The sequence below is a fragment of the Lathamus discolor genome, chromosome 1 (genome assembly GCF_037157495.1).
Source record: "Lathamus discolor isolate bLatDis1 chromosome 1, bLatDis1.hap1, whole genome shotgun sequence".
Lineage (NCBI taxonomy): Eukaryota > Metazoa > Chordata > Aves > Psittaciformes > Psittacidae > Lathamus > Lathamus discolor.
Window position 1 is genome coordinate 103,535,231 of NC_088884.1, and position 9,557 is coordinate 103,544,787.

General features: G+C 43.3%; 1 protein-coding gene across 1 annotated transcript; it reads left to right on the forward strand.

Moving 5' to 3' along the window:
• Window positions 1–2,061: 2,061 nt before the first annotated feature.
• On the forward strand, window positions 2,062–9,295 carry COQ2 (coenzyme Q2, polyprenyltransferase). The gene is made up of 7 exons (XM_065688743.1): window positions 2,062–2,306; window positions 2,420–2,586; window positions 4,549–4,670; window positions 4,894–4,979; window positions 5,872–6,005; window positions 6,453–6,641; window positions 8,797–9,295. The coding sequence occupies exons 1-7, from the start codon at window positions 2,096–2,098 to the stop codon at window positions 8,950–8,952; spliced, it is 1,065 nt and encodes a 354-aa protein (XP_065544815.1). The 5' UTR covers window positions 2,062–2,095; the 3' UTR covers window positions 8,953–9,295.
• Window positions 9,296–9,557: the final 262 nt, after the last annotated feature.

Sequence of the window (9,557 nt, forward strand, 5' to 3'; positions counted from 1 at the left end):
TGGGGTCTTGAACTTAAATTATGTGTATATATATATATATATATACACACACACATACACAGACAGATTTATCTGAGAGCAGGAGCAATTCTCTCACACATGTTCCAATTTGCTTTTGCATTTTTGAGCTTGGATTGCTCACCTTGGATTTACCGTGTATCAGTTCCTGGAAGGTGGAGTACATTGCATCATGAGACCTTTGTATAGGGGATCATTTAATGCATGTAAAAATACGGAAACTGATAATCTCCTTGGAATCAGGGACATTTTGACCATTGACTCAGACTTGAGTCAAAAATGACAGTGGGGACTTAACAGCTTTTGGTGATTTTTCAAGCCTGAAATGAGCTATTCCCTAGATTTTTGAGGGTTTGTGTTTTGTTTCTTTTCCTCAGTGAGGAGCTAGGCCACCTTACAATGAATGTAAATATAGGCAAAGCGAACGTGCAAGGCTGCAGGGACTTGTTTGCTGCCCTCCAAGGTCACACAAGAAAAAATATTCTAGAAACACTTCATCAGAGCTGAGCATCTGTTTCTTTTACGGTCCTGAGCAGATTGTGTTACTGCTGTGCAATACTGCTCCAGCAAGTGGAAAAATGTGAAAGCCTCTTCTCCGTCACACTGGTTTTTCACTTCCTCCTGGCACTCAACTTTCTGGGAAATGAAATTCTAAAATGGTTTCCCTTGGTCAGTGTACGAGGTGTTCAACCTGAAGGAAGTGTGCAATGACAGAGAAGTTACACACTACACGGTCACCGAATTCTCCAAGAAATCTTTCAGCAGCAAACTTGAGGACATTTTATCACTGAAATCATGCAAGACAAAGTGTTTATGGCTCTGTCCAAAGCTCCTCTCCCTCCCCATTTTATGCAGTAACTCACAGAAGATGTTGGGAGAACTAAGTGAATGAGGATGGAGATCTAAAGATGTCATAGTTTAACCCCAGCCAGCAACTAAGTACACAGCCTCACACTCACTCCTCATCCCTCCTAAATCCCTGCAGTGGGACAGAAATGAGAATCAGAAAAAAAGGTAAAAACCCACAGGTTGATATAAAAAGTTTAATAATTGAAATAAACTATAGCAATACAACATTAGGAAATAGACAGAAGAAGGAATAAACCCCATCCTCCAAAAAAAGTGATGCACAGTACAATTGCCCACTACCTGCTGACTGATACCCAGCCCAGCCTGAGCAGCAATCAGTCCCTTCCAGGTAATTCCACAGTTTACACACCAAGGATGACGTGCTGTGGTATGGAATGCCCCTTTGGCTAGTTTGGGTCAGGTGTCCTGTCTCTGCTCCCTCCCGGCTTCCCATGCCCCTTCTCATGGGCAGAGTATGAGAGACCGTAAAGTCCTTGATCAGGGGAAGAGCTACTGAGCAACAACTAAACCATCGGTGTTATCAGACTAAACCCAAAACACCGCACTACACCAGATACCGTGAAGAAAATGAACTGTCCCAGCTGAATCCAGGACACAAGGCCCTATACAATCCTAGTATTTTTTCGTAAGTACAGCCTGGCAAGGTTTAGGAGATGAGACATACGCTGAGGATGCATGAACATGGTGCTATATTTGACGATATAAAGTCACCTATGGGATTTCAACGAACAGCACGGAAGACTTCACAGAAAGGTAACACCAACATCAGCCATGCGCTTTTTGTGCGGTGCTGAGGTACAGCAACTAAAGATTACAGGAGTTATTAAACGCGTGCATCCTGTTGCTGTGCCATCGGTCCGCCTCGGGAGCTCCGTCAGCATTCACCTCTCGAAGCCCGACGGCAGGCAAAGCTCCAACCTCCCTCACGGCCCGAGAGGCAGGACTTGGCCACCGTCCTCTGTACCTCTGCCAGGTCAGATTCCTGCTGACGCCCGCCCGCCCGCCCCCGCGGAAGCAGCTCCCTCAGGGCCGCCCGACCCGCAGTTTCGATTCCCGGCAGCGAGGCAGCCCCCCGCGGAACCCGAGCCGAGCCGAGCCGAGCCGAGCCGAGCCGAGCCGAGCCGAGCCCACTCCCTCCGACGGAAGGGGTGGGCTCACGCCTGTGTGACCTCACGTGTCACCGCCACGCCGGAAGCGCGGCGGCAAGATGGCGGCGCTCTTGGCGCGGCTGTGCCGGGGCGCCCCCGGCCTCCGTGCCGCCCGCCTGCCTCTCGCCGCCGCCGCTCCGCCTGTGCGCCGCCCCTCCGCGCCGCCGGGACCGCAGCGCCCGCTCAGCTTTTCGGCCTCCGAGCTGGTGCGCGCCGCGCCGGCGCCGCTGCAGCCATACCTGCGCCTCATGCGGCTGCACCAGCCCGCCGGTGAGCGCAGCGCGGCGCGGCGCCGCCGTAGTGAGGCGGTAACCGCGCCGGCCCCGCGCCCCCTGCGCCTCGTTCCGCCCTTCAGGCCACCCGCGGGTCTTCTCTCCCCTCAGGGACGTGGCTGCTGTACCTGCCGTGCACATGGAGCATCGGCTTGGCGGCCGAGCCGGGCTGCCTCCCCGACTGGCGCATGCTGTCCCTGTTCGGCCTCGGTGCGGTGCTCATGCGCGGAGCCGGCTGCACGATCAACGACATGTGGGATCGCGACTATGACAGAAAGGTAGAGCGAGCCCCGTGGGCTTGACGAGATCTGTGTGCAAAGTACATGTCCGCTCATCTCCCACATCACCAGGGGTTACCTGCTGAGTGCAGGCATGGGGCTGCAGGTTCGGCAATTCCTCCATTCTGTCCAAGATGCGTGCCACTAATTCGTCTACATCTCCTCCTAGAATAGTAGAAATCGTTTCGTTTTTACGTAACAGTTCTCTGTCTAGGGCTGTAGCAAGTCTTCTAGAGCACTTACTTCTGTGTGAAATAAAATCCATGTGGTTGTCAGCTGTAGGTAGTACTTGAAGTTTATTTTACAGCACAGGTTTGCATGACAGAAGAAAATAAATAACTTTTTTTTGCTACACTTGCTAGTTAATGATCTATCCAAGAAACACTTTATTTAATTTTCAGGAGCCGGGCTTCCTTGAGTATTTTTAACTTGTTAATGAAAATGGCTGTCGAGAGTGTCATGCCCAGCCCTGAGCTAATCCTCTTCCATTGTGTTGTATTTTTCACCTCCCTTTTGTTCAGAAGAGGGAAATGAGCAGAAGGCAGTGCCTGGTGTCAGGTGTTGTAATGTCCACAGGTGCAGGCTCGGAGGGGAGTATCCTGGCGATGCGTCACTGTTTGCTTGTCCTGTTTTCTCCTCCTGTGTTGGTCCTCTGGTGTGGGGCTTTGGGTTTCGGTGGTGGTGAGAGACAAGAGAATGAGCCATCCCGTGGAGTTATTACAGCACTGGTGTATCTATGCTGTTGGGAAGGCAGTGAATGAATCAGTTCAGGTTTTGTGGCAGTTTTGGATGGTTTAGTGTTCGGAGGTTACTAACAACTACATACGTTAAAAATATTTGCCAGGGTGGGGCTTGTGATTAGTAATAGGGACTTTTCAATATAATTAATTGATTTATGCCTTAATGTGGTTAGATGTAAAGCTTGACATTCCTGTCAAAATGTCAGGAATGTCTACATATCTTAAAGGATATCTTTAAAACAAGTGTGATAGGGGCTGGGTCAGTAGCAGGATGTTGTCTTGTGCTGGTGATAATGGGTTGGGGTTTTACATTTTATGCTACTGATTATTTAGTAAATAATTTCTTCTGTTTAAATGAAACATGCCATATTTGGTTGCAGTATGCAGTGGAATTGGTCACAGATGTGTTAAGAGCACGTTTAAACTGCAGCAGCAGAATTTGACATTTAACCTAATCTGAAAAACTTTATTTAAATTCACATTATTAAAGCATGCGCAGAACACTTTATGCCTACAGAGTATTCTGTAAAAAGTTGGATTTTGAATCTGTTTGAATAGACTTTACACCATTTTCATCAACATGCAAGACATTTGGGTTCTGTGGGATTTTTTTCCCTTTTGGCAGTGGTCACCTTTGGCAAATAACTCAGTTTAACTTGTTTCTGATATTTGTTTCTTCTTTTAGTTTACCTTTTATGATTTCTTATTCCAGACAGAGTTTCTAAACTCCTCTGTACCCTGACTAGAATTAAATCAATTGCTCTTTCACAGTCACTAACAATGGTTACATGTGTTAGAGGAGCCCTGCGTCTTTACAGTGTTTTGGATAGTAATCACTTTAAAGTGTTTGAGCACAGAAATGCTCCTTGAAATTGGGATAGTCAGCTCAGTTTTTAAGTCTGATTGTTTTTTTCCTCTAAGGTAATAAAATTCATATACAAGATGTCTGCAATCAGCCTTGTTACATAGAAATGGCACTTAATTCCTGCTCTAGGTTTTAAAGCCTGCATGCTTCTAGTATATGCAGTGCTGCTTAGAAATACAGCTCATGTCTGTGAAGATACGCTAGGTTTGTATCGTTGAAGTAACCCCATCTCATACGTTCTGTGACCTGTTTCTGTTTATTTTTCTGCTGTATGCCAGTGGCGTGACTTTTAGTTTTAAGATCCCTTGGAATGTGTTATGTTGGATTTGGTATTAACATTATTCTTTCTATTTTCAGGTGGCCAGAACGGCAAGCAGGCCTCTGGCAGCTGGAGATATCTCCGCTTTCCAGTCCTTTGTTTTTCTTGGTGGACAACTAAGCTTGGCACTTTGTGTGCTTCTATGTCTGAATTACTATAGGTGACATATAAGTTATGTTTTGCTTTTTAAAATTTGATTTTAGGTCCACAGTCAAGCACAGAGATTTTCAGCAGAAAAGTTGCTAGGGGCAGGGGGAGGAGGTTATTGGTGGTGGAATTGGATTTAAAAATAAAACAGTTAGTTCAGTAATCTTTACCTCTCCTGTAATGCCACACTGCATCTTTAGACTGGCAAGCAATAAACCTCTTGGTATGTTTTACAGTATCGCTCTGGGAGCAGCCTCTTTGTCTCTTGTGGTCACCTACCCTTTGATGAAGAGAATAACATATTGGCCACAGCTAGTTTTGGGTGAGCTGGAAACAGTTTTGCTATTTTTTTTTTAATTTGGGTTGAGTTTTTGGGGTATTTTACAAGTTAGTAATTGAACTTGAGCCATCTGATTTTGTATACCTTTATATTAAAATAAAAATACCTTATAGATGAAATTCTGTTGTGTCAGAAGCTTCTTAAGCAATTTATAATGCATATAAGAGTTGATGTTTGGGTTAGGGGGGTTTTATTAAAAATCAGTTCCTTAATTTGATGGAGTGAGGGGAGGGAGAAAATAAATATTTGACATTTGAGAATCAGCTTTAGTTTTGGGCTTATCTCAGAACCTTTCTTACGCATGCATTTGTCCTGCATTTCAATCTTCAGCCTCTAAAATGATTCCTATGCAGAAACTGATGGTGCTTGTATTTCAGGTTGAGCTACTAAAATGTATCTTTGAATCTTGGCCTTCACATTCCAGCTGTGTGAATCCAGGGCACAGCTACCTTCAGCTTTCTCAATCAAAACTGTCATTTTCAGCCTTGAAGTACCATAGTTGGCTGCTGTGCAGTCAGTTACACTAACATCTTTTGTTATACTGACATTTAAATTTTGTAACTTTAGACCTGTGGTATGGGTATGCTGGAATAGTTTTGTACAAATATTTCCCTGTGCTAATGAAGTAAAATTTATACTGGGGGAAAATACATGGCTGTATGTATTTCACCTTGTATGTCCGGAGTATTTAATGTCAAATTACTTGTATTTATTACCTTTCTGAAAATAAGTGGTAGAAAAGTAGAGATGTTGGTAATGTACAAAAAGCTGCTGATATGATATACTCTGGAACAAATAGTAGTGGATTATACACATGCAATATAGATAGCTCCTGGCAATCTTGTAACTTTTTTTCTTTACTGTATGTTTTCAGGACTTACATTTAACTGGGGAGCCCTTCTTGGCTGGTCTGCCATCAGAGGGTCATGTGAATGGTCTGTGTGTTTGCCCTTGTACTTAGCTGGAGTAATGTGGACTCTGGTATACGATACCATTTATGCACACCAGGTAGAGTAGCAGTGGGAAATTTTAGATATCACTGCGTGTTTGTGTGTTTAATTTACAGCTTTGTTGTCAAACAGCAGTGTTAACGTGTTGCAGTTCCTTACCCTCAGCTGAGCTAAAACCGTACCAAAGAAAGCCCAGCCCTCAGGCCTTTTGCTGCTGCTTGCAAATGGTTTATATATCAGGTGGAAAGCTAGAAGTATAATGCACTTTGTGTGCTTATGCATTTGTGTTGTAAAATAACTTCAGTGTTGGTATTAGCTCTTGGCCGCTAAATCAGGTCTAATGACCAACCTTCTAATTTCAATTTTAATGTAGGGACCTACAAATGAACTTAAATTGGGTTCCTAATAAGAAGCATTGGAAATTTAAGCAAGGCTCCCCTTTTTATTTACCTTATGAAGTGGTGGTTGGGTTGTGATTTTTTTTTTTTTCATCTTTTCATTCTAGGATAAGAGGGACGACATCATGATCGGTGTGAAATCAACAGCATTACAGTTCAAGGAGGATACGAAGCAGTGGCTCAGTGGCTTCAGCCTTGCAATGCTCTTGAGCTTGTGCATGACAGGAATGAATTGTAACCAGACATTCCCATATTACTCAGCTGTGGCTGCTGTAGGGGCTCACCTAGCACATCAGGTTTGCTGGATTTTGTACTTTTTCCATGTGGAAGTTCTTGATAAGAAATCAAAGTGCTTTTCAACTCCCATCAATTTGCCAACTACAAAGAGTCTCTTTATAGAGAACTCAAGTCTTCTGACAATGAGCTTACTTCGCTTAAATACCTTTTGCAGACCTTTTGTTTGAATAGACCTCCACTGGTCCACAGACTGTAGAGCACTGGTTTTCAGTCTGTTCCTAACCAAAACCTCTGCCTCACGTTAAGCTGTCATCTCAAGGGTATGGTTTTTGTTTCCAGTAGCAGCTGCAAGCTAGATCTACCTCAGTATCTGCTGCACAATCATTTACAGTTTGAATTGTCAGAGAGGCCTTACATTATAGTTTTGGCACAAATGGAAGTTACTTTTCTTCAGGTAGGGTTTCTGTAAGTGAGAATGCAGAATGTAGGTGGTGAAATGTGCACAACAGTTGTGTGGATTTCCAAGAGCACATGGTTCTGTGTACCATGTACAGAGTAGCTTCATTTTTGAATGATTATTTTTGGTTCTGCCAAACATTCTCATGCTTACCTTCATGGTAAAGATTTCTGAATGTTCTTAACTATCTGAGTTTAGTCAGCTGAGTATGCTGCATGAGGGGTAAGTTTTACTTAATTCACTGAATTTGTGCCTGAGACAGGGAGTTTGGGTCATGAAGATGTCAAATTTGTATCCCACCCAAGAAGTTCACTGATAGAAAACATCTTTTATTTACTTTGCATTTCTGAAGGTATACCTCGTGGTTTGGCTGCTCTTGGGTTTCATTTGTCAGTTCAGTGTTTTCAGTTCCCTGTCCTTGTGGGGCTGACAGGTTCTCAAGGGTGTGGACAACATCCTGTCTCGGAAACTTGTGGCACCATTTCAGATTATTTGATCAGAACCCAGACCTGTCGCCTCTGTACGACTACACATGGCAGAGGAGCAGGTTTTCCAAGGAAGGTTTCGCTTCTTTGCATGCAATACATTCTGGTTTACTCCTTTGAGTCCAATATATTCTGGTTTTACTTCTTCAGAGGCTGAATTGCAAGTTTTGAGGTTTTGGGGGTTACTTTTCCATTAACCCTTTCATTTATTTTGCTTAACACTTCCTCTTGTTATCCTTCTCAAGACTTTTTCACCAAGTTTTGTTTCCAGGAATACTTTTCAGTAACTTTGCTCTGGCTGCATTGTGTGGGTTGGTTTTTCACCTTTAGCTATGTCTCACAGCACACAGCTACCAAGCTGGGCAAGCCTTAATTCTAGCTGTTGTTGCAGGTGTCCTGGTTCTTTTTTTGCAAGAGAGTTGAATGGACATAGCTAAGAGAAACTGGACTGAACCAGCCGTGTGTGACTAGGCAGGGCTGAGCACCTTCCTGTGCATTCCAGTGAGCCTGGGTCACTGCTGGCTCTCAAGTGCCTTGTCTTTACCGGAACATAGAGCAACACCTAGCAGCAGAGATTTAAAGCTGCAGGCAGGTTTTGGGGGGCTTAATTTTATTTAAAGTTCCCATTGAAGAATTAGTTGGCTACCTACAGAGGAAAATCTCAAAAAGACTTACTTACATGCTCTCCTGGTTTCAGCTGCGATAAAGTTAATTTTCTGTGCTGCGTTTTGGTTTCAGTCTGAGAATAATGTTGATAACACACCAGCTACTTAGTTTTTGCCGAGTAGTGTTTATACTAAGTCAAGGACCTGAAGTTTCCCATGCTCTGCCGGTAAGGGGGGGCACAAGAAGGCAAGAGGGAGCAGAGACAGGACAGCTGAACATCATGCTCAGTGTATAAACTGGGGGGAGTTGGCAAGTAGGGACTGATCACTGCTCACAGGTGGGATGGGCGTCCATTGGTCAGTAGATGTTGCGCAATTGTATTGTGCATCACTTGGGCTTTTTTGTTTGTTCATTATATTCTTCTCTCCATTTTATTATGTGATCCTTGACTTTCCTGCTGTGTGTTGAATAAATTTCTGAAGTAAACAGATGCCAGTTATGCAAAAAATCATTTGTAAGCATAGCGTATTCCTGTTTCTTGTGGAGTAAAAGGTAAACTTTAGAATCTGAGATTCAGTTTTTGAAGTTACGGACTTTACTGTGTCTTGTGTCAAGCATTTATAAGTCTGTAGACTAATGCTAGAATGTTACACTGTGCTTTTGCAGATTTACACTTTGAACATAGACAAACCTGAAGACTGTTGGAAGAAATTTGCTTCAAATCGTACCGTTGGAGTTCTGCTCTTCATAGGCATTGTGCTTGGAAATCTGTGGAAACAAAAAGACTTAAAAAATGCAAAAGAGCCTTTAGAAAACAGGTAGTTGAAATTACTATAAATAGTTCAGCTGAAATGAAAGTACTGTAAGAAGTAGCACACTTATAATTGTAGCTACTCTATACTGTTTATTTATAAAAGCTGGTGAAAACATTCTTGTTTCTAAAAATATGTGAATGAGGTTATCCTACAGTGTAAGTTTTAATCATACTTAAATGACTTCAACCTCCGTAGAAGCTTCAACAAGTGAAGCTGCTCTGCTGGTCCTGTGCAGTACAGGCAGACTTCTGTCAAGCTCTCAAGACTGTGAGCCCAAGATTTTACATGAAACAAATGTTCTTAGTGACAGCACGTGGGAAAAAGATGTAAATAAAATCTGTCTGTACATATTTGGTGTTCTGATTCCTATTACTTGAGTTGTGATAAATTTTGAGTTGGAGCTTTTTGCATGAAAGAGCTGCAATAAAAACTTTTATCCTGACATGTCTAGAAGCAGTCAGGACTCGAAGTGTGTGAGGTCCAGAATACAAAGTCAAAGGAGAAGTATTTAAAATTACCTCTTGCTCTTGCTGTAATTGCTGGCAGTAATTCTTTTTCATGTGCAAAGAACAGGCTTTTGCAAAGTTTCCTGCACAGAAGGAGCTGAGCTCA